At 41.3% G+C, this 25,358-nt stretch overlaps 1 protein-coding gene across 7 annotated transcripts in view; it reads right to left on the bottom strand.

Moving 5' to 3' along the window:
* Window positions 1-94: 94 nt before the first annotated feature.
* Window positions 95-25,358, bottom strand: part of rap1gap2a (RAP1 GTPase activating protein 2a) — a 92,362-nt gene continuing 67,098 nt past the window's right edge. For 3 of the 7 annotated variants that reach the window (XM_062385678.1, XM_062385677.1, XM_062385674.1), the window contains 20 exons: window positions 20,699-20,734; window positions 16,658-16,690; window positions 15,938-15,970; window positions 15,511-15,732; window positions 15,299-15,402; window positions 14,289-14,367; window positions 12,978-13,031; window positions 12,254-12,337; window positions 12,026-12,126; window positions 10,716-10,845; window positions 10,347-10,502; window positions 10,153-10,224; window positions 8,138-8,224; window positions 7,857-7,997; window positions 6,467-6,616; window positions 5,901-6,013; window positions 5,688-5,786; window positions 4,854-4,974; window positions 3,298-3,400; window positions 2,820-3,188 (listed from right to left, as the gene is read on the bottom strand). In XM_062385678.1, the coding sequence (XP_062241662.1) occupies window positions 3,067-3,188; window positions 3,298-3,400; window positions 4,854-4,974; window positions 5,688-5,786; window positions 5,901-6,013; window positions 6,467-6,616; window positions 7,857-7,997; window positions 8,138-8,224; window positions 10,153-10,224; window positions 10,347-10,502; window positions 10,716-10,845; window positions 12,026-12,126; window positions 12,254-12,337; window positions 12,978-13,031; window positions 14,289-14,367; window positions 15,299-15,402; window positions 15,511-15,732; window positions 15,938-15,970; window positions 16,658-16,690; window positions 20,699-20,734 (2,040 nt within the window). In that variant the 3' untranslated portion in view covers window positions 2,820-3,066. The other 4 variants (XM_062385675.1, XM_062385679.1, XM_062385680.1 and 1 more) reach the window with 4 other exon arrangements.

The following is a 25,358-nucleotide window of genomic DNA, read 5'->3' as shown; positions in this document are numbered from 1 at the left end:
TTAAATATTCAAGTTAAGCATAATTACCCCTGAATTCAGTTTTAGGCTCATGAATGTTGTGTGAGATTGTAAAAGAAGGAAAAAAACACATATATGACACAAAATACAACATTTTATTTTAGAATAAATTCTCAATGGCACGTTACATAACCAAATATACATACATGTTTAGACATCTTTTAAATTAATAGATTTCCTTTTATTATTTTAACCTTATTAATAAGCGTACTCTGCACTTATATTTTTACAGGACATCAATGCAAAAAAAAATATTTTTAATAAATTAAGCCTATTTACAGAGAAAAGGCTGCAGGGGCATTTAGGCATTACCTGCTACAAACTAAATGACCAGACAGTTTCTGTTCCTGCTTCCTTCACTCGAGGTAATCAATGGTCTACACTAACTGATAAGCCTTCTGTGTCTATTGGTTTATTTAGTCATCACGTCAGCTTCCCCCCCACACATCTGAAAGGAGCAGCTTCCTTGAGAACAGCTTCCTGGCACGTTTTGCCTGAATTACAGTGGCTTTGTAATTTGGGAGACCTGAGCCTTCATCACCTTCTGTGTTTTAATGAGATAGAACTTCACAAACTTTTATCTCAGTTTTGTCACATAGGAAACACATTTAAGTCTCTCACAGCTTTTTCTTGATTTACACGCTCCAACTTCGTCCTGCGAGCTCCAGTATGTGCAGCTCCAAGCTAATCCTATGGTATAGTTGAGGATTAAAGTATACATATCGTCCCGTTGTGCTTCCAACTTGACTTTGCAATTTACTTCTGAAGGACAACTTACAAAAAATACAAGTGTAATTACAAAAAAAGCTCCAAATTCACATTCAGCATGTTTTGCCAAAATTGTTTCAAAGGTTAATTTGAACCTGAAGCATAATTTTCAAGTCATCCTCCTTCTCATCATCATCATCATCATCCTCAGTGCACATGCTGGGGAAACCTTAAAAACGTTGGAGACCTTCCTGTTCGTGAGTTACACCAAACATTAACACAGGTACAGCGAGCTATAGCAAGCTTCAATGAGAGATATCAGAAGGTGAAAGGATTTCAGTTAAGTGCAACGTCTGTTTTCAGCAAATATGGGCATCGATCGGTTAACCACTAGTCTGTGCTGTAACCAGTTGCAGAAGATTCTCGTCCTCTCACATGGTGAGAGAGAGAGAGAGAGAGAGAAGAAGAGAGAGCGTATCAGTGGTGAAAAGGGCTTTTGATAGATTGTAAGGCGCAGCTTTGGCTAAACAAAAGCTTATGGCATATAATGTGTTGGCAGTGTCTCTTATTGTACCTCGTGTGATCTCATGTCCACTAACCTAGCACTTCAGGTCAGGGATGTCAAGTTAACCTTACACACCCACATAGAGTCGCCGTCAAAGTATCGAGTCACTTTCAGCGGCGTTGTGTTTACAGCGCAGTAGACACAATGCAGCAGCTAGCAAGGTTAGAAAAGCTTTTTTTTTGTTTTAAATGTAAGATGTTCCCTACAAAAGCATTTTTATATGCAAAGAAGAAGTTCAGATCCTATAGAGGAGATTAAGACTCCCAGTGTTGCCACCTCCAATGCTATGCTACTGTGAGACTACATTTAAAATACGTTTTCAATTTAAAACAATCGCTGTTCACATGAGCGTTTTAGCTCTGTATCATTTTTGTCTGATCGGGCCCTAACTTGCCTGAAGGCGCATTACGCTTATTGAAAATGTATGTTGCCAGTCACGGACCATGTGCATTTGCAAGCCGAATAGTCCGAGATTGCTTGAATGATATCTTGTCTCCTACACATGATAGCAGTTGTATCATTGCAAAATGCAGAATTTAACTGCACAACAGCTGTTTGCAAGGGTCAGCAACATATTTAATGATCTATGTTGTGTTATTCACTGGTAGCTGTGGCTTCTGCCATTTTCTGTCTAACAGAAGAGTGTAATTTGATAGGAGCCTGATGATCAGTGAAAGCTACATTAGAAAAGACACAAAAGACTGAATCTGCAAGTGTGAGTGTCTACGTCATGGTTTCTAAACATCCCCATTTCTGTCAAGGCCAAAGCGCAGCCCCGGAGTTTTAAAACTGAAACCGGGTCAGCAGCGTTTTCTGTATTTGAAAACTCTCTGGACACCAGACTTATCTGTAGCAGAGATGATGCAGTTTCAAATGAAAACGTAGTGGCAATGTAGCCTGAGTGTTTGGTTGTGTGTGTGCAGTGTGTGTGTGTGTGTGTGTGTGTGTGTGTGTGCAGTGTGCCGTGTGTTTATGCTGTGTGGCAAAAGAGGAACTGAAGCCAGAAGTACCATTCGAGGCCAAAGGCAAAAGCAACATCTTGTTGAGACATCCTCTCAACCTCTGAGCAGTTCACTGGATACAGAGTAACAGTTCGGCCATAACGTCTCACGTTCAGATCTCTGTATCTTTCTATCAAATAAGATGATTGAGAAGAAGCTGAGGCACAGTGGAGCTCAGCCTACGCTCACAGTATTACAGCCATGCCGGGACTTTTAAGACGAGGGGAGCGAATAGGAACTAAGATACACCGACTTGTAACATCGACTAATTTCAGTAGCTAAAATTGGGTGAAAAATAAATCAGCTGTTCCTCCTCCCTGTACACTCACAGTATTGTTGCATTTGGGAGTAATGTCAGATTATCCTTGGCTTTAGGCATCTACAGTGATTATGTTGTTGCGGTGGTGATTTCTACAATTTTCTAGAAAATGATTATTATTATTTTTGCAGCTCCATCAGCCTGTGTTGTCCCTTTGTTGTGCAAGTCTGTTTGTTTCCGTTCCGCGATGCTACTCGGACTGAAAGAGAGAAGAGAGAAGAGAGAGGCCAGTTAGAGGAGAGTGTTGGCTGACAGCAGGAATCTATCAATCTTGGCTCATTAGTCAACACCAGCTCCACTGTTTCATGATCCAAAAGATAATGAGATGTTTGTGAGTGTATCCCAACATGCTTCACTAATGCTGCCCATGTATATGTCAAGTTTCAGCCGGCTCCGGTTTAAAAGCAACACTCGATGAAAGGAAACACACACGAGAATATTATTAATTGAGAATATTATAGGCTGATCTGACAAACTTCAAATTTAAGACTTACAGCTGTAGATGAGTGGCTCATTTTGTCAAAGCGGAACTTCAAGTTTGACCTCGGTGACGTCTTGTTTTTTCCATCAGCTGCAGCTAGAAGAAGGAAATGCACAGGAAAGGAAGTAAGTGCTCATCAGAGATAACAAAAAAGTCATATTTGTTAAGATGCTCTGTGTGCCTGTGTGACAAATTGAAGATTTACCTGTTGGACTGCGGCACATGATGACAGGGGTGCCTGATCCCTGGCTGTCGACACTGAGAGAGGGGCTGAAAGCAGAGGAGGCAGCTGTCGAGGGGTGACTACCCTGGGGGGAGGGAACACAGTTTTAACCCAGAGGAAGAGGTGGGGGAGGAAAAGAACTGTAGAGGCTCAGTGAATATTTATGTTGGAGTCTGCATTGACCTCTCATAGAGTCCAAGTGTAAGTTGAGAGGAAACAGTATCGTATTGATATACCTTTTTGTTTCTTAAAAAAAAAATGTTCAAAATTGTTTTCATGGATGTACAACCAGTATTACATTTGAACAGTAAATCATTAAGATTAAATACTGTATTTTTGGGGACAAAGTGATTGGAGAACCATTAAGAGCTGCACGAACAGAATGTTCTTTACAATAACCGTCCACATTGTGATGCCGCGCATTTGCATATGTCTGTATGTGACATCAGGAGATGAAAGTGTTACCACAGTTGTGACATTTCTCTCCTGAAACCAGAAAAATATTAAAAGGCGCAACTTCACTACCTGATTAATATGAAGTTTCATGAAAAAGTTTCACGTGGTTTGTTGTGAGGTCATCATTCTGACTTCAGTTCTTAAAAGTCAACATGTTGAAAAAATGTGTTGCTTTAATGTGTCTCCTTCCAATAATTACATTATAACGAGGAGCAAAGAAAAAGGATCATGAGTGACAGACACATAAATAATCTAAAACATATATGTATCATCTTCAGCTAAAAAGTTAGGTGCTTGTGAGAGAGGAAGTTTGCAGTTTGCAAGTGACAATAGTGAAACCTTTGAGAAATTCACATTTAAGGCTTCTATTTCCAGGTGATTGTCAAATTATTATTATTGTATAAAAAGATTGTTTTTTTTTAAGTGATGACATCAGCAACTTGGCAACTCATGTCCCAAACGCTTTGCAGACTGTCCAATTTGTTGTTCGGACTCGAGGTTACGTTCACATACATTTTCGGGAACTCATGTGAACACACAAAGCGAGATGAGAGTCACATCAATCTTCTCCTCTCAATGGCAAAGACTCAATAACCATATGTCCCAAAATGTTCCTTTTAATCCATCAAATTTTAAAGAGGGCTTTTATGATGACAGAATGAATTATTGATGTCTTTGTAAAACGCCATACATTTCCTTTTAAGTAATCAATTTTCCCCTTCTGCCTCTGCAGTAATGATGAGTCTGACAACCTAACGACACACTGTGGGTCCGTGAACGCAGTTCCAAAGTTAAACGCTGAGAGTGGGAGATGCATTTCTCACAGAGGATAGAACCACGCGGACAAGCGGCGTCATCCGATGCACAGCGAGTGATATGAGCTGTAATCGATAAAATCAATGTGCTGACATTCAACATTCTCTATTAGACAGCTCTAATTACAGACCATTTCAACTGTGCAAGCTCCGACACGGCCAACAACTTCACTCTTGTTTAAGAACGTGTCACCAGTGTACTCTCTCCGCTTCCAGCCAATCACACCCAATGAAGACCGGCTCACTAAAATGTGCACAACAACTCACTGTGTCCAATTCCTCCAGAGTCTCTGTTTCTCCTGTGGTGCTGCTGAAGCTGCTGGTGCTGGATGAAGAGCGAGATATGTTGGGCCTGCCGCCGCTGCACTCCTTCAGCTTGATGAAGGGCCTGCGGAGGGAAAAGAGACTTTAGCTGTAAGACATGCAATGAACTCCAGGTAATCTCCAGACAGGGGGCTTTGAGTGAGAGTGGAAATGTCAGAGCCAGAGGCTCCGGACTCTCTGCGGAGTTTCTCCTGTCGGCTACCCAGTAAAAAATCTGGAGAATGTCCGAATGAGTGGATGTGAGAACACAGCAGGAGATCCTCCGTGAGTGAGTGGGTGAGTTGATGTTTCTAACACGTTACAAACAGGAAAATAAAACAAAAATAATCAAAATGATCTCAGGATGAAAAAGTCGAGCAACACCTGCAGAAGACAAGGATGAAGATGTCTTTAGGATCCTTCAGGTGTTACATGTTTCCTCAGTCTGCTGCTCCGCCCCTCACCTAAACGCTCCAGAGATTTCTGTGTTGTCTGTGCGGAGAATCTCCTGCTGCGTCGTTCATGTGTGAAAGGTAAACTCTGGAGAAAGGCCAGACTAAATTGTGCGGACATCCTCCAGAGGTCATGTCTGAAAACAGCTTTTGACAGGAGGACTAGGGATGAAGCATGGGTTTCTACTGATGAGATTCACTGGGTATCACCGTCTGTGCCGAGCCCATTTGAAAACAGCTGAGAAAAAGAAACTTGACTGAGTTTAGCTTTTGCTGTCCTCCTCCTGAGACTTTCAAAGACGTCTGAAATGGCCTCCATGAGAAAAACTGTAATCTTTGGCCTCACCTCTCTTTGTTGGGGCATATCTCAGGAGAGCTGGGATTGGATGACGTCTCTGACCTCACTTCTTGGGACAGCGGGCAAAACTCTGCAGGCTTTTGATCACTGAAGATAAACAGGAAACATGTCAAAGCGATAACAACATCAAGACTTTCTGGGCTGCAGGAAGAAGAACACCTTTGGTCACTCTCTTGTTATCATGATACTGAGCAGACTGACCCGCGTGCATGTTTGTCCGAGGGGGTTTCTGTGCTGGAGTGCAGACGAGGGAAGAGGCCTGAGCGCCGTTTCACCGGGCTCTTCAGTGGAGACTTGCCAGACAACACCGGAGGCTGAAGATCACAAGTTAAAGACTGAGGAACAGGGACAAATGCTGACCTCTTTAAATATTACTGACGTTCCAGTCTGTACATAGAGTTAATGTTGGGTATGATCATTCCTCCTATCCACACAGATAGTGAGTAAATTACTTCCAAACACAACTCTGATGTAAGAGATAGATAAGAGACAAAATCTTTGTTCTGTGCCAAGTTGCATTCAAAATACAGCCGCAGCTATGATATAATCTAAATCAAGCATTGTCAAATATTTTTTTTAATACATTTTGCTCCTAAAAGAAATGAGAATTTAATAAAAGTTAATTTCAATGTAATTCAATGTGCTGTAGGCTTCAAGGAAACAAAACATAAATTACATTAGTTGGGTATTTGAAGAAAAGGCATAGTTCTCTAGTACTTCATATTTCTCATGCTTCTCTCCTTCCTCTCTTCCCCTCCTTTACTCACAGTGAAAGTGCTCTTTGTGCATTCGCTGGTGCTCTGCGGCAGACCGCCGCCGCTCAGACTGGCTGGGACCCCGCCTCCTACCCCAGGGCTCCGATGGCGGTGAGACCCCACCATGGTCTCCATGGAGTGGCTCCTGACACGCATGGCTCTCTGGAACATGGAGAGGAAGCAGATAAGGAGTTGATGAGGGAAAGAGGCACATGGGTAAGGGGAAGTATACGTGGAATAACAGAGAGGAGAGAAGATGTGGATTCTTTAATTCATTTCTTATACAAATTGGAATAAGGAAGAAAGCTGCTGTTGCACAACGTCTCCACCAGAGAGCAATGTTCTCAAAGAAAATACATGAGCGTGTTGGAATGGATGGAGAGATGTACAAATCCTCAGGGTTGTAGTGACTTAATATTCACTTACTTCATTTTTGTCAACAGTTTTATAAAATTATAATATTTGATTATATGTAAATGTATATGTATGTATTTTCAAATCATTTAAATCGATTTCTCTATTGCAGATACATAATTAAAAGTAATTATTTTCTTTGATGAAGAGACACAAAATACCAAATAATTCTTTATTGATCAAATGGCAAGCCTCCATTGCATTTACAATAATGCAGACAGGTAATACACAATGACTGCCATGAGCGCAAGGAGCACAGCGCCCCCTGGCACTGACTGCAGAAAGTGCAAAGTAGCTGTCCACAATGCCTGTAAAGATTAAGAGAATGAAATTGTCACATTAGTCACACACACACAGACCAAAAAGACATGTGGTAATAGGCCTTTTAACATCGATTCCTTCTTAATTTGTCCACAAAACAGTTTGATGCCACAGTGATCGATGAGAACAAAGTGAGACAACAAAATGAGGCAAAATGGAAGAAAAAGAGACATTCATAAAGGGAGACGGACCATTTCACACACACACACACACGCCAAAATGCCCAGACACACTCGTATATTACCAAAGTCTTCAGAGAGGAAAGAGAAAAACAGCAGAGATGTCACTACCGGTGGTTTAAACCATTGAATTATCTTAAACGGTTTCAGATATGAACTCCGGATGATGAAATTTCAGTTACTTAAATTTGCTTAAAATATCAGAAAAGTCATCAACATGCCCACTTGCTCGCTTTGAATCATCTGGAGGTTATCATGTTGTATTCTCACATCTGCTCATTTGGCTCATTTTACGAGGGGGCTGGTCAGAGAAACTCTGGGGAATCTCCACAGTAACTGACTCTGATAGTTGCGTTCACACATACGGACCCTCCAGAGAAGGTCTGCAGGATCTCTAGAGTTCAGTGTATGTCTGAAAGCAGCTTGAGTTGAGCTAGAGGTGAGAAAACACGGCCACTTATACAAATATGGCACAGGCTCATGTTCACCTTGAAGGACTCCAGCAGACCCCCATGTCCCCCGTTCTCCAGCTTGTCCTCCTCTCCCGCCTGGCCCAGGCCCAGCGTGGCCTGGCTCTGCCTGTGCAGCTCATCGTGGAGGTTGTCCAGCAGCGCAGCTCGCGTTCGCCCCTGAAATCAATTCACAGATCCAGGAAAATGAAACCCGTGTGGGGCCTGATTGGGATGGCGATTATGGTTATGAGTTTGGATGAGGCCGGTTGGCGGCACACTGCTGTGGTGTTTGTTGTGGCCGAGTGAGTGTGCTTCACCTCTAGTTTGGCGAATTTGTCGGATTTGTAGCAGGCGTTTTCAGCATTTATCAGCTTTGTCAGCAGGAAGTCACGGAACTCAGGACCCTGGTGAGAGAGAATAAGAGAGAGAGGGAGGGAAAGAGAGAGAGAGAGAGAGAGAGAGAGAGAGAGAGAGAGAGAGAGAGAGAGAGAGAGAGAGAGAGAGAAAGAGAGAGGGGGGGTGGGGGTGGGGTTAGATGGGGAACTAGAGAAGTGGGGGTGGGTGCAGTGATGAGGAGAAGGTGACCTTTATCGACACAATACAGATCACAGCTCTGCAGCCTTATGACTGATCACCAGGATCACCATCAATGAATTAAATTTCCATCCGCCTCAAATCCTCTTTTTCTCACAATACGCTGCAGATCAACACTCTGCTGAGTATTCGAGTTATATTTATACCTCCAAATCATTTCACTCTTTCTGATGTAGCTGATCTCTTCATCCTCTTAACTTTTGTATGACATTACCTTTGTTATCTAATCTATATGTATTCTTTTATATTCTTATCCCTCATTTAGCTTCTTATCGTATCTTGTACTTTGTACCTGTCTGTCTATGTCTTTTTGTACAATCTTTTTTGCCCCAAGTGTAATAAAGTTGTTTGCATAGGGTCGAATGTCAAAACAATGTACCAAATTGTTTATTGGGTTTAGATGAGTAATGTTAAGTGATGGAGATGGTTCTCAGACTAGATGTTAAAACGTAGGTTTTAGAAGTATTAGACTGTCCAAAGTCAAAGTTCTGTAGAATGCTCAAAGTAGTAGGGTCAGGAACCTCAATTCCGTGACCATTCTCTGGCAAATATGTTTTGACGACTGATTTGAGATCTATACACCATTTATAAAAAATTTAGCCCCCATGTCCCTCACAAAAATGTCGGCATTTTTCGCCAGAGGGCCGAATCCAAAATGGCAGCGGCACTATCTTGTAAAAGTAACTTTTTTACCTGAGCACCTAGACTAATGTATGAGGACACTTTTTGTGGTACATTGACCATAAGGATTGTGATTCTGACATCATTTTGCCATTTAGACATCATCTTGACCCCGAAATCCAAGATTGCCACCATCTGGTAGAGCGAAAACGACATTTTTGATACACAAATTAACTTTTTAACCAGAGCACCTAGAATAATTTATGAAGACCCTTTTTGTGGTAAATTTACCATAAGGATTGTCATTCTGACATCATTTTGACCCAGAAGTCCAAGTTACACGAGGTCCTCTTTTAATATAATTTCATTGCGTGTGGTCACAGACAGGGTTTGGTTAGGTTCGCGAAGGTTCTTTTACACCCAAAACCTTCAATCATATAATAACTCACAAATTACTAACAAGCACTTATTTCCAGTCTTTCCAGTGTATGCGAAACAGCAAAGTGAATTGACAATTGACAATTGCAAACATGCCAGGCAGTCCATGTGTCCTTCAGTGAGGCAGGCTTTGCGATAAAGACACTGATTCAATTACCTCAATGGAGAGGTGGAAAAATCTTTAAAAAAAGGCCCTGTTATGGAAGGGTCTAGACAAATTTGGAGATGTTTATAGAACTGTTGATTGGGATAAAGGTCCCATCGGACAATGTGTTCATAACACATGTATACTGACCTTTTCCAACGCCCAAAAAAACTTGTTCATATACAGTCAGATTTAGCCCTATGGTTATCAAATTAGGGGTCAAGTCCCAAGTTCCAAGTTCTAATGGATGAATGAGTATTTTTACATTTATTTGCTGAAATGGGTCAAAAGGCTGCTGCTCTTTTAAAAACAAATAATTAAATCTTAAACATTGAATTGGATCTCAAAGTAAATTATATGTTTTTTTAATAAATTAATAATATCAGTTTCTAGCAACATAGTAAAAGCTGGCTGTCACCGGCGCTGAGGTATAAGCAGTCGAGCAGCAAGTCGTTTCTGAGATGGCCAAGTCTGAAGTCATCAGATTAATGACTCAAGTGAGACCACATCTATAGACTGAAGGCTGCCTCTCACCTTCTTGAAGACAGCTGGGTTCGGGAGAGGGGGTCCAAAAGGAGGCACGTCCTCCCTCGCTGTCACAGACACCTGTGCACATGAATAGATAAGTCGCACAGTATTAGTTCTGTCAAAGTCTCTTTACTTTTCGCAGTTATTACACAGCGCCTTGCAACAGAAATCCTGTCATTTCCTCACTTCTGTTTTCGTACCTTGTATGTTGTGTGCTCTGTACACGGATTCTCAACCTGCACCAGCACATAGGCATGCAGGAAGTTGGAGGCAATCATGTCTGGCACAAAAGGTGTGGGCTCTTCCTGGAAGACTGCGGCCACGATGTCATTTCCTATGTGCCTTTTCCTCTGGAGCTGAGGAGAAAATATTTATCAGAGTGTCAGCACGTTGCTCGAGAGCAAAATGTGTCTTCTAAGACACATAAACAAGTGTTTCTTATTAGTAGGATTTTAGCATCTTCACACCAAATAAAAGTGATTGATTTATAAAAGAGAATTAACATAATACATTTACATGGATAACACCTTCAGTGTAACGATAATGAATCCGGCATTAAAGTCTGGTACCTGCTGGACGTCTCCCTCGGTGAAGGGAAGCTTGGTTGACACGTGGAACATAATCTCTCTCTGTCTGAAGATGGTGAAAACAGATTCAGACCCCGTCTGTCCGTGGGACACATCCAGCCCACCGCGAAACCTGTCAGCACGTCAAAACACGCGTGTCATGCTCTCTGTGTGTCTCCAGCCTCCAGTAATTGCATTTGATTTTGTGGATTGTGAATGTCAGTTTCTTTACATGTTGTGCCAGTTTCACACAAACATGACATGTAGTAAAATATCAGCTACAATTTAAAGCTTGTCTTAAGCCTTTTTTAAATGTGAACTCTGGAAAACATTAATGGGTCCTCACAAACAAGAGAGATCGTCTGGAAGAAGGTAGGCGTCTTGGTAGAGACTGATGGAGGCAGGAAATGTTTTCTAAATTCTGCTGTGGAAATCAGGTGTTGGTTTTTTCCAGCACATTGAAACCAGCATTGACCCTAATCGACTGAAGCTCTTGAATCTCATTGTCCCTTCAACTTGATGAAATATCCATATCCAGGGTCCAAACCCTTAGGCTGAAAGCCAACAACAAAAGGAGACCCTGTGGATTTATTCACCATCAGTCTTTTTGGGAAATCTGTCTTCACATAGTAAGTGCTTCTGTGCTGGCCAGCTAAGTCTAGCTTATTAACCTTAGCATACAATGGCAAAAGAAAAGCTTTGTCTATCTCAACTAAGCTATTCCACTATCTGACAATTACAGTAATGGAAACAGCACTGCAGTATAAAACACACACATGTCATGAGAGGTGGCTGTGGCTCAGGGGGTAGAGCATGTCATCCACTAACCAGAGCGGTAGAGTCTGATCCCAGTCTACACTATTCCACATGCCAAAGTGTTCTTATGCAAGATACTGTTCATGAGTGATTCGCATAGATGTACTGTATGAATGGGTGTATGGAAGACTGTGCTGTTAATTGCTTTGAGTGGTCATCAAGGCTAGAAAAGCGATATATATATATATATATATATATATTTATATATATATTTATATAACCATTTACCATTTAAACTTAACAACTGAATAAAAACCCTGCAAGCAATTAATAGAGGTCTGATTAGTTATTTATTTACCGTGCAAGACTTTTTTCCTCGGATGTAGGTTTTCTGCCGCGATGCATCTAAAAGGATCTTTCTTTACATCCTTGTGCAACCTTTTCTCTGGGTCTCTCCATGTTCTTATCTCAACGAATCTTGCCATCTTTTGTTCACATTTATTGCACTTTGCGCTGCCTCTTTTCTCACATTCAATTCCATCCCACTCCTTTCTTACCCTTTAAAGTCCTGAAGATCAATGTTGTCGCCAAGGATACTGAGTAACTCCTTGAACGCTGGTGTCTCCTCGTTGTTCCCAAACAACTCTTCCTCTGACGTCTGAGAGAAGGGACACAGAATAGGTGAGAGAACAGAAAACAAGGGAAACTATACCAGAGATAAGATCAGATAGTATACCAGAGATAAACTGGAATATACTGACAACTCGTTCAATAAGATCGCTCACCTGCCCAAACTTCTGGTAGATGACTCCAAATTTGAAGGTGTTGTTCACCTCATGTTCGTCAAAAGCCACAATCAACTGGGATCCCTAAACATAAACAAAAACAATACCATCGCTCAGTCTTTATAGTCATACTCATCTCTTCAGCTTGTTGCAGGCTTTTTGCTTGCTGTAGTCCTTAGAAAAACATGTTTTCCTCCTCCCCCCTAAAACATCTCCAGGGCAGGTTTATTGGGCCCTTGTTACGTAAAAGCATGACATGTGACAAACTGTCACGGCCCCCAGCAAGGGCACTGATCCTGTCGCCGCCTCTTGCTGGCCGAGACACAGATGGCTTTTTCTTTCCTACCCTGAGGCACAGGCTGAGAGCATGCTCCATCACACTGCTCCACCAGGCGCACCGGAGGAGAAATGAGATCCATCGTATCTATGTAGGAAAGTGTACGATGTACATACTGGGCCGGGCAGACGTTAAAGAGGCAGGGGGCTGACAGGGGCTAAATTTAGATAATTATTCAGATTTAGAGTGAGAGGACGACAAGTTAATAAAGTATTTAAGTGAACATGGCATAAGTTCAGGCTCAAGTCTTAATGAAGGTTACAAAAAAGTTCTGGCAGATATTAGAAAATAAACTATTAAATTACACTGAGAGAGGAAAAGGAAACACATGCTATCATGATTGCAAATATAACTGTTCACAATGTGGGAGTTTAGTTAGAGACTGACCCGAGGGTAAAGGGCCGGGTTGAACTTCAGCCCTGTGGCATCTTCACACAGAAGCTGAAAGAAAAAAGAGACTTGTTGTAATTGACTGAACTATCCTTATACAGTATAAACACTGGAAACATATATATTCTACATATATTCTTACGATATGATTCAGACAGCGAGAGCTATTTCATGCCGTTGATTTAATGCTTAAGACAGAGTTCAGATAATTTACTGGTTAAAATACATTTGTTGTTGTCTAAAAGTCTGAATGATAACTTTCTATCCATGACTGGATAATTCAATCCCATGTCTAAACATCGGGCTCATAATTGCCTTTAATTACTGTTTGAAGTGTAAAAATGAAGCATGTACTTTTCTTCATTTAATTGTCATGTTTTACGCTTTCTTATCTGGAAATAAGTAATTTTAGGTATTCATAGACTGTATATAGAGATAGACGATGCATCTCCACTTCATCCCTTGATCCAAAAATGAAGCCAAAATATCCTGAATAACAACACTGCCATCCGGAGTATTTGTAACCATTGTGTGAAGTGTAGTGATGGGGGGATGGAACCACAGTAGCAAGCTGGTCCATGCAATCGACCAATCGAGAGTCAGTCTCATCTGTCAATCATTACGTTTCACCCCATTTTAGCAGCATCAAGTATCTAATTAGAACCATACATTTTAAGAATAAAATGAACATTTCAGTGTGAAAAGAACTTATTAAATTGTCAGAAATGATCTTTGAGAAACATTTATTTAACATTTACTTGACTTTCTAATTTGGTCCTCGTCCCATATGTTAACATGGAGGCGACAGAGTTTGTCACCTTTACTGCAGCTGGCCACCAGAGGGCGATAAAGGCTCTTTGGGAGCAATCATGGTAATTTGTGTGATTGCTGTCACTGGAAGACAATTCGAAATAAAAAACTAAATTAGCTGAATGGGAAAAACAATTACGACAGACATTGCCTGAGTTTGTCTTGTTTTACTGGAATGTTCAACTTTTAGAGTATGTGCGTTTGTTCTATTACATCTACTTCAGTGTTCAACTTTATTATTGTGTCTTGTGTTGGATTAGGGTTTTATGTGTTTAAAGACTAGTAAAAAATCCTTGAGTGCTGCTAGGAACTGATTAAAGTACGGGGTCAGCGTGTTGCTGTAATGATATCCTCCAATCTCCAGCTCCGATCTCTCAGTTCAGAGTGAGCCACGTATCAAGCTCTTAAAGTTTCCTTTATGTTTTGATGCTGCTGTGTGTCCATGGAAAATTGCCTTCCTTATAAAGTACTGTCTACAGTATGTACTTGCTGTGTTACCTTGGCAATCTGAGGCACACTGGGCAGCTGGTTGATGCCTGCTAAAGAGATCCTGTCATGGACTGATTTGGTCCTCGACCTGCAACAGGAAGCAGAGAATTGTTCTATTAAATTGACAACATTTAAATGACAGCTCTGTGTTTGTATTCCTCGACTAACCAGTGCACTTATTTACCAGACTCATAATGCCAAATGTGAAAGGATTCGCTGGAGATCTTCCTGAGATATTGGATTCACATGACAAAAAATTGTTTTATGAAGTCACACCAACTTTGACCAAAAATCCATTCAGTTCATCCTTGAGTCCAACTGAACATTTGAACCAAATTTAGTTCAGTCAGGTGCAGATATTGTGTTGACAAGAATGGAACGTATGAATGGAAGGATAACTCAAAAACACAATATCCCCTGCCACTGCATCGCCGGTGCGGAGGCATGAAAAGCAACAGCAAATGGCAGGCTGATTAATACCAAGTAGCCATATTACTATCATTCTCACTGTCGACTGTGAAAGAGGAGATCAGCCACGACCTGGCTACAGTCCCCTGCAGTGTTCACAATGGCTCAACAAAAAACTACTTCACTTCACTGTTGTTTCCTGCTCATGAAAATCTCACCAACTGTGGTAATGACAGGAAAGCTGTCCAATAAAACAGCACAACTCTGTCCCGAGTTAATCATGATAAAGAGCACAACAGTAATAACTACAATCCATCCTACTTTTGTGGCTCTGTGGATGGAGATGTCAGTCTGTTGGTTTATTGGTTACTGGTTTGGTCCACTTCCAGCAGGGATTCAGGGTCCCATGAGGATGATTCCTACTGACTCAAGTGATCTACTTACATTTACTTTAGTGCCACCATGAATATCATTTTTTGTATGTCTTTGACAGGAATGTCTGTCTGATGTAGTAGCATAAAGACTAATCCTGTCTCCATCAGTAAGATTGGATTCAGTGTCAATCATCAAATTAAGACACTACTACTCGCAGTGTGTTTCTGCAATTGTACCTGAGCATGATGCGTAGGAACTCCTGTCCCTCTGCCTCCTCGTGTTTCAGGGACATGATGAGGTTCCCTATGCTGCTGCCTGTGCAGTAGTAGTTCATGTGTTCCTGAACGTGTAGGAAAAGTACAAAAGGTGGCATGAGACAGCGATTTTAGTTGAAACACAACGTTAATCAAACATACGATGAATGTGACGGTGATAGACACACACTTACCTGGCCTAAGAAGTGTTTGCGGTAGGCACGGGCTGTGCTGTTACACTCCAGGCGGTAACTATGCCCCCCACCAGGGCTCATGCCATCTTCTCTGTCCTCCTCCTCACAGAAACTAGACTCCGAGGAGGAGGGGGTCCCTGCTTGTGCCTCCACATCCTCGATCCAGTAACCCCCAAACTGTGGTAGGATTACCTGGGGGTACGGACCACCCTTCTCCAGGATCTTGGGCAAAAAAAATGAAAAATTCAATAAAAGGTAGAGCTCTGAGGCATTCAAAGTCTTAGCTAAAGGCTTAATAATCACGACATAGAAGGTCATAATAATTAAAAAATGCTTTAAATGTTTTTATCTATTATTGGAAACACCTCGATAAAGGTTACAAATGAGAAAAGTGTTATGAGAGATGTGTGGGTGAGAGATGACTCACGGCTTCTATCCGTGGGTAGGGGATATAATCATCCTGTGTAAAAAGAAAAGGAGCACACGGTTAAAAATATAAATTAACCTCATCCACTTAACACTACAATGATGCAGTTGCAGGCTCAGCCACAAACACAAACACAGGAAAAAGAGAGTAACACAGCTTATGATGCCGAATGGACTCTGAGGTGATGATGCAACAGCCTGAAATGCAGAGTCATCGGCGAACGTCAATGAGGGTGTGTCATCCCTTCATGATCTCAGAACTGTTTTGATTCAGCAGCCCCTCGGGCTAAGAGCTCTAATGAGCCTGCAGTCCTCTGGCAGTCTGCTAGCATAGTGCAGCTCTGATGCGTGACCTCTAAATACTGCGGAGGCCCTGTCTGCGGCGCTACAGACGGCCAGACATTTACATTCTGCAGCAGCAGGGGTCAGGATACTGGCAGGCCGGAGAGGATCAATTGACGGTTGGGGGTCATTCAGTTTATAATCAAGACCATCGATTTTTCGTACTTTGAAAAACCTGAGAAATATCTGTATATAAGTGTTTATGGGGGTGTTCGGGAATCACTTGTAAGCAGACGGATGAGACAAAAGCATCAGCACAGCAAATTAGAGGTTAGGTGAAGTAGTGATGAGGGAAAACACGCAGAGACACTGGGAACATAATAACACAAACTGATGAGATCCACACAAGACATAAAAAAGCATGTGTGTCTGGTCACACCTTCCATTTTTTGGTCTCTTCAGCTTTAGGGATCTTATTAGTGTCCGAACGCAGCATGAGGACAGAGAAGCACAAGGGTCAAAAAGCTTTTTTCTTTTTTTTTCTTTGTGAAATTAAAAACTTGTAAAACATGACATGGCAGTTTTCAGATCATATCATCTCTTTAGTAAGATGATATATGAATGAGAAATACATGATAATACACACACAGACGTGCACATATACACACACATTGATGTACTTCTATCTTAGTGAGGAAGCTCATTAGCATAATGTATTACCTCGCCGTTCCTTTACCATCACAACTAAAAGCCTGAGCTTTGTGGTGCACATATTTTGGCACATCTAGATTACATGCTAAGTCAATGCAAAGACGCAATTAGACGGCTTCCCCCGGTGTTTCCACAACATGTACAATGCAGCAACTGTAGTGACCTCAGACAGTCATCACAGTCTCAGGGAAATACTCACCGGTTGTGTTTATTCATGAGATGAACCCTTACAAACACAAATTACCCTGCATGATCCTGTTCGGTGTGAACGCAGCATTACACTAAGCTTAACGTAAACCTAACTCTAACCCTGACCTGGCCCTAACACTAACCTTAACCCATAAAAGTAGGTCTTAACCCTCGAGCAGTCAATTGAAAAAGTGAAGACTGGTCAAAACATCCTCACTCAATTAGGTCTATGCTTATGGTCCTCACATAGAAAGAAGCACAAACACAAAAACACACACATATTTATGTAAATATAAAAGGCGAATCTGATAGAAAGAGAGTAAATTGGCCAATTCCAAATCCAGGCCTATTGGGACAGCTCGTCTACATGAGTGATCGCAGGATTGAGGACAAAAAACGTATTGAATGATAAACATACACACACACACACACTACCACCACCACTTCAATATTTTTATTTGTGAGTGTGTGCGTGTGTGTTTGTGAGTGTGTGCATGTGTGTTTGTGAGTGTTTGTGTGTGTGTGTGTGTGTGTGTGTGTGTGTGTGTGTGTGTGTGTGTGTGTGTGTGTGTGTGTGTGTGTGTGTGTGTGTGACTCTGACCATCACGCTGCAATGACTGGCTGCCACCCACAGGTCACACTCGTTCAGCCTGTATTTTCACACTCTTCTCATTTTAGCTTTCTGTGTCATTTAGGAGAAAACCCTGATTCAAAACTAAAGGATGACATTGACCTTATCCTAAGTTTTTCATGTTGTCTACAAATCTCATGAAAAAAAGCCGACACTGTGCTATTCCATCTCCTTCTCCATTTTCACTACACTCAGCCTAAAAAGAAACCAACACCTTGGTCCTGTAATTTTAGCAAGGCTTCCTCAAAAATTAGAATTTTCGGGACTATTTACATCGGCAGATTAATGTACTAGTGAGTATTTAGAGCAGCAGTATGGTAGATCTGACCTTATTTAACCTGAAGGAACATGTCAACCAGTGCAACATTAGATGTATTGATGTATTCCAAAAGTTTTCTTTGATATAAGGTGAGGATGACGTTGTATCAGGCAGGAAGCTCAGGAAATAACCCTTGATGGGCTTCTGTCATTTATCAATCAAAACCGGAAGAGTCATTCAAACGTGGGGGCGGATTCATATTTGAACTGACATGACCTGTTGAATTTAAAATATATACAGTCTTGAAGTTCATAAGACAACCTTAAGTTGTTTACTTTAAGATCCATCATAGGTGGCTCGCTATCAGAATCGAGACAATGCGAATGGATGTGTTTTGTGTTCTACACTGTGGATGGCAAAATAACAAACAAAGGGATGGCGGACTTCGTGCAGGGCAGCTTCCTTAAGGTGGGCGAACACTGTGCAACTTTAGAGATTCAATTCTACCTCACATTGTTCATGTAAATTGAAGGGATTGAATGCCAAAGCTAAACATTTATGTGCTCACACTGTAACTCTCCCACTGTCGGAGAGTAAGATTCCCTTTATCTCTTTCTTTCTTGCTGCATTTTCTACTATTTAGTTTCGCCATTTCGTGCAGACATTCTGAGGAAAAGTGGGCTTAGTTTGAAGAATCAACTCATGACTGATGACGGCCGACCAAAATTTGCGACGTGCCAGAATTTAACCATAACATGCCTGTAGGCTGCATGACAAAAAATGTGCATTTCTCAGAGATCGGTTCAATAATGGAATCCAATTGCTTAATATCAACCCAACATCAATTCTTTTAATGGAGTTTACTGACAACACAAACATATTATTCTATTTAGCATTTGTAATAATAATAAATAGTTTACAACGTATTATGTATCTAACTACCTTAGTGTTTTACTATATTGTCAAATTATCTGTTTAATAACCAGCATCTAGTGATGGGTACCAGCAGGAGATATAAAATATATTGATAAACATTTAGTTTCAATTAATCATAGTGTATACTATTTAATAAAGGTATACATACATCTTTCTCAAAGTAAGGCATTTTCCTTAACTCTTTCCTCTCTGAGACAAATCACGTTCAGACCTAAACATATTGGACTCATTTCATTCCCTGCAATATTTCTAGAACCCAGACTGCCCACGACCTTAGGGGCCTGTGGCTGGAACAAAGTGGTTGCACAAAGAGACAGGCACAAACTATTCAGAAGAAGAAAAAAATCAATGTATTCCATACTGAGAGAGTGAGAAAAATAGTTATGTCAGTCCGCAGGCCACAGACTGAGTGACAGACGAAACCCAGCAGACCTGCGACAGTACCATCTCAGCATCTCCACGTCCTGTTCAAAGTTCTTCCCAGTTCAAATGCCTTTGCACAACAAGTTTGTATTTTTCGTCCAGAGTTGTCGTACGTTTAAAAATAAATGCGACCTCCTGTTGTGTCAATCACATTAACATTTCGAACTGAAACTTTCATTAAAGATTTTGGAACAGCTTGGATGTCAGAAGTGGTCTAGAGAGTTGTTCAAGCTGTTTGGGACAGTGGAATTAGAGACATTTGTTTCTTAGTTTAATATACGGCCTCAGTGCTGGTAGCGTATAGCCTGGATGCCAGACGAACTTAGCCCCGTCCACAACATTTTAGGTCGGGAAGTTCGGTCTGGAGTCGCTCCGTTGAGGAGAAATTATGCCCGACCGGGCCAATCAGATTGTCAGGGCGGGCTTTATACGATGATGGACAGCTGATCAACGGTAACGTAATCAACCACGTCATCAAAGTGCCCTTGGGTTGAATTCGTTTTTCAGTGTGTTTCCTGGTGCGATTAGCTCGCGTCAAGCGCAAAAAATAGACTCGACGCCGAAACGCTCGCTGCACGGCTTTGTGCCGGTGTGACCGGCACAAAGTTTTAACATGGGAGTGGATGGGAGCCAGCTGTAATTTAAGGCTTGGCGCTGCGCTTCAGCGTCCGGTGTGAACCCGGCGTTAGTAAATAACTTACAATGCGTTGCTTAGCATACGTCACATACTATGTTGCTCTGATTGGTTGTAGGTCTATCCAATTGAGCGAAGAGGAATTTTATTTCCTGGTCAGTTGAAACACGCCCCATAATCACAGCCCAATGGAGCGGTCTCAGACTCACATTCTGACTAGAATTGTGAGTCTGACAACGTCAGGCTAGGTAGCGTATCAAACCACAGATATATCCTGAAATGGACTACGAACCCAAAGTGATCCTTTCGCGTTAGTTCTTCAGAAGATTAAATTGACCTTGTTCCTGACAGCTTCAGACCTGACATCATCCTCACTGCTCAAATCCATTTGCCTTCCTGCTAATTTTTGGAACAAATAGATTAAAAAGCATCAGACTCGATGAGCAAGGTCTCTGTGGGTGCCGGTTTATGTTGGATGATAGATTAAAAAAAAACATATGAAACAATCACTGTGTAACAATATCCTGAAAGCATGGACATGCTGCTACTTGGCAATTATGCAATTATTGCTCAACACTAAAGAGGTTGAGTAGAAAGAGGGACATACAGATGGTGTCACGAGGAGGAGATGCAGGGAAAGTAGAGAAATAAGTGGGATTTACAAAAAAGTAAAGTAGAAAGTTTGAGAATCTCATACCTGCATTCTCTCCAGCATATCAAAGAACTCCGCAGACTGAAACAGAGAGAGGGGAAGATTTCAAAACTTGCAAAACAATGATGTACAAACGTCTACTGACACCAGACAGGACGTAGTTTAATTTACACCTCATAAAGAGTGTTTGGACGCTCCGTTTACAACCCCAGGCGTCTGAATTTAAAGGTCTTACACGGGCAACATAGGCTGGCGACTGTGTAGGACTCTCTTCGAACAGCTCTGTCTGGAGGGCAGGACAGAGCCGCACCCAACCCGGCGCTCACACCCACATGCACGCACACTCTTGATAAGCAGCCACTTCCTCAGAGAGCAACACACACCCACAAGTCAACACGACGCTCACACAGACACATGCATCCCCAGACGCATTCACACAGCCGGGCCTCCATCTTCCCCTCGCATAGAAGCTGTAAGGGTGATAATGGTCTACGTGCATTGTGTGTATGTGCTGCAGGTTAGGTGCACATATCACATATGAATGCAATGTGCATGGGTAGGCTTTTTTAAACTGTACAGGTATGCACTCATATGAAATAGATGTATTTTCTCATCATAAAATAAATTTCCATTTAACAGAAAGTCTGTCTGAGAGAAAGAAATTCACATAAGTTTTTCCGGTACAGAATCTACAAAGAACTGTTGTTTCCTTTTTCAATGCTGCTGTACAGTTCACAGAATATTACCAAAATAAGATTGAATGAACAAAATTCAACTATGACTTACTGTAAATCAATATGACAACTAATATCACGCACTATCTGACACTGCACCTGTCAGGGTGCTGCACACTAAGTAGCACCATAAAATAAAGATAGAGAAGAGGAACTGAGAAATAAATGCATCACCATCGAACCACAGCTCTTCAACCAGAGGGTGTGAAAGAGGTGTGGTGTTTTACAGCTGTTTCAATGACTCTATTCCAGCAGTAAAAAACTCTTAATGTCCACATTTTGACACAACCATTGTAATAAAAAAGAGCGCTTATTCTTTGCAATGGTTACCTGCACTTTGGTGGAAATCTGTCATCACCAACAGTACGACGCACACATGCACACACACACACATCAAAGAGATTTCCGGTTAGAACACATTTAACTAGTAAATATTAACATATTTTAAATTAACCGTGTGTGTGTCCTTGTATTTGTTACCTCTTCAAGAATTTTTCCGGTATGAACACTGACCTTGTCAGGACTACTAGACCATGGTCATGGTCAAGGTTAAGGGTTAATCTTTATAAACTCTTTCTGCATGTTGTGAATATTAACAACCTGCAGGTAAACATTCAGAGATGTGAACAAAAGAGGATTAACACTGACCAAAATACATCTGTTTTTTTAATTGGTCTCTATTTCTATGAAGATACCTACTAATAAACATCAGCTAAAATCTGGTATAACATAAAAAGATGTTTGGGTTTTGTGCGGAGAATTGTCAACATGTGTGACAGAAGAAACAGTACTCTTTAAATAGTGTACAGTGAACTGAAGATGGAGTCTTGTTCCAGACATCTGCTGTACACCAGAATCCCTAAATGATTGTCTGTCGCCCCCCGAGGCTAAATCGTTGTTAGACGAGATGGGCTAATGGATTGGTTAAAAGGTAAGATGTGAATTATAGTTACATTAAGGTGAAGGTCAGGTATAAGGTTTTGGTTTGGCTCCCCACAATGAATGGAAGTCAATGCAAAGTCCTAATAAGGATAGCTGTGCAAACCTGTGTGTGTGTGCATGTGATATGTTAAATGGAATTACATGAGATCAAAGGAACTAAAAGACGAAAAGCCGTATTTTACAGCCTTAGGTTCTTCCCTCTCTGATGAAGATATCATATAACGCCCTTACAGACTGTTGACCAGTAAAAAAAACACTGATGAAGCTGGTCCTCTGGCCGTGTTTGGGTGTGTTTGGGCTCCTGTGCTGCTGACACTGTGCTAAATCATCAGCTCCACTACACAGTGACCAGACCACAGCAAGGACAAGAGACGCCTGTGTTTCTCATTCTGCTAATTTCCTCCCTTATCTTTCTTAACCATCTCAGGATTTCTCGGCTGTTTTTGATTTCTTTATCTTTTCCCTCTCCTTCTCTCCACTGCGCTCTTTTTACTCTCAAAGTCTCTCTCCTTCTCTCCCTCTCTCTCTTGCCCAGCAACAACATCAGCATCTCTTATCTCCCATGGCAACCCTACCACAGACTGCAGGCAGATTAGATCAGCTGCTTCTCTGACTGACTGACACTCAGCGGCTGCAAGAATTCTTACATATTCATGTGGAGTCATGAACATATTCAGTCGCACGTCGACGGCAATGATCATTTCCTGACATCTTCAGGATAAAAGCATATTACATAAAAATATCCATCTAACTTATGATATGATTAAAATAAAACTCTAACACAGCTAAGGTGCTTTGTTTCTTTTCCCACGTTGAGCATCATGCTCTTGTTATAGCCTCAACAGTTCCTCCCTGTTTAGTTGAAAGCATTTCACTTCTGCTTGCAACATGTGAGAGCTTTGTTCAGACTAGCTGCACATCAGAGTTTGCTCTGTCCTCAAATGACTGCAGCGTGATCCACAGACACGTCTTTCCACGACAAGGTGGGGACAGATGTGCATTAAAATACAGTTACATAGCTCTGTAGGTTGAAAACTGGCTCATATATGCACCGACACACATCTGTATTTGATACCTGAGTCAAAACTGTTGTGGTGTGGCCCCTGGGTTATGAAATACTGTTGTGATATGCTGTAAACGTAGGAGTAAATCTGCTATGAATAAAAGATATAAACATGAAAGTTTAAGGGATGCGTCGTTTGTATAATTCAATCACAACACTGTAACTGCGGTTATTTAGCTGCACTGATGTCAGTTAGGTTATTAAAATCCTCTTAGCTTAGATTCATTTCAATTGCAGGATTTATATGCAGATAAACACACTTTTAAAGTTCATGACTTTTTATTTAAAATACAGACTCACCATAACAACAGCAGCTGCAACATCTGATCCGTCCATGTCTTCCTTCTATCTGTCCTACTTCTATTCTAACACCCGTCTACAATTACTAAAGAACTTCCCTCCCACTCACTTTACATCTCTATTTTGCTTTTAAACGTCTCAAGCTCAAACAGGAAAATCAAGTCAGGCGGCTAGCAACAAAACAAAAGCGGCCATTCCAGTGTGTATATGCCTACAAACTACACAAAGACAACACAAAATACACACAAACACACTCTGTAGGTCTGGGTTAACAGCTACCTAACAGTCTATAATCTGCTGTCTCAATGAAAGCGTCAATTTGACTGTTGACATTAAAATAGTGTGACTACAGAGTGCGTGCGCACACACACACACAAACACACACAGGCTGCATTACCTGTAATTAAATTGGAATATAGGACTTAACCCTTTCTATTTGTCTTCAGGAATGGAAATACTCAGTTCATGAATAAAGTCGAGCACTGGAGTGAGCATACTTTATAACTTTCCACCACTGCTAACTAATATGTTAAACATAAATTGAAGATAAAGATGGGCAACACTTCTCCACTTCCTCCCAATATCTTGAATATAAACAGCGCCATTATTTGAAGTTGTACCTTTAGAGATATCACAGCAGAGCAACCTTTTACATCTGGCATCAATTATGTGGTCCTATGCCTTGGAGTACGGCACAACGAAAAAAAAGCATATGAAGGAGAGTGGAGGCCTCTTGTCCCAAAGGACTATTCTTTAAAGTGTCCTTGATGTCCCGTGGGACTCCAGAGAGACGATACAAACGAGACGTGGCAGCTAGGTCCTGCAAATACATATGCTCCACCAATCGCGAGTCAACCTCAGCTGTCAATCTTGACGTTTCACAGCGTTTTTTATAGCATTCAATAATTAAACCCAATCTTATCGGAAAATAAGCAGTGAACTAAAACATCAATGTGATGAGCAGTGGAGCGGGGCTTGCAAACTAGTTCAGGCCGCAAACTTGAGCTGCCCCTCATCCACGAGCCTCTATAATATAAACGATGGTAGGGTTATTTTCTCTGGGGAAGTGATGAAGTCAGAAACTAGATGCCTAACTCTGTTTTGCTGCTGCAATAAAAGTTTCAAACACAAGGTTGTCTGACTGAACCTCCTTAAATAAAACATTTATGTAGACTTTTTAGTTTGGTCCATGTCCCATTCATTATTATGGAGGAGGCAGGATCTATAGCCTATACTGCAGCCAGCCACCAGATGGCGATAGCTTCCCTTTTGTGGAGCTGTTAATGTTTTCCATCTTAATATGGAAACTTTGATGTGTACACACAAGTGTTATGACCTCTGACCTTGAGATTACCTCTCCTAAAGAATAAAAGACCTCAAAGACTAAGGAGAACAACATTTCCTTACTTTAACTTTTTAAAGCATGTTCGGTTTGCTTAGATAAAGTCTTGAGCGTACTACAAACAGCTACATAGCATAGTAGCAATCTGTGTACCAGGTTTATATACTTTATAAACTTCTATTGCCACTCTGGCCATCCAGGTGGCTTGTATTTATGGCCACTATATTGGAAGGGCAATGCAAATAAATACGTTGTAACACGCACAACACAGGACCAGATTGAAATCGTTGTGTATAAAAACTCACAGTGAAGGGGTGGAGACTT

This window comes from Platichthys flesus, chromosome 4 (genome assembly GCF_949316205.1).
Source record: "Platichthys flesus chromosome 4, fPlaFle2.1, whole genome shotgun sequence".
Lineage (NCBI taxonomy): Eukaryota > Metazoa > Chordata > Actinopteri > Pleuronectiformes > Pleuronectidae > Platichthys > Platichthys flesus.
The sequence above is the reverse complement of the archived record's forward strand: the minus strand, read 5'-3'. Positions and strand labels throughout refer to the sequence as shown.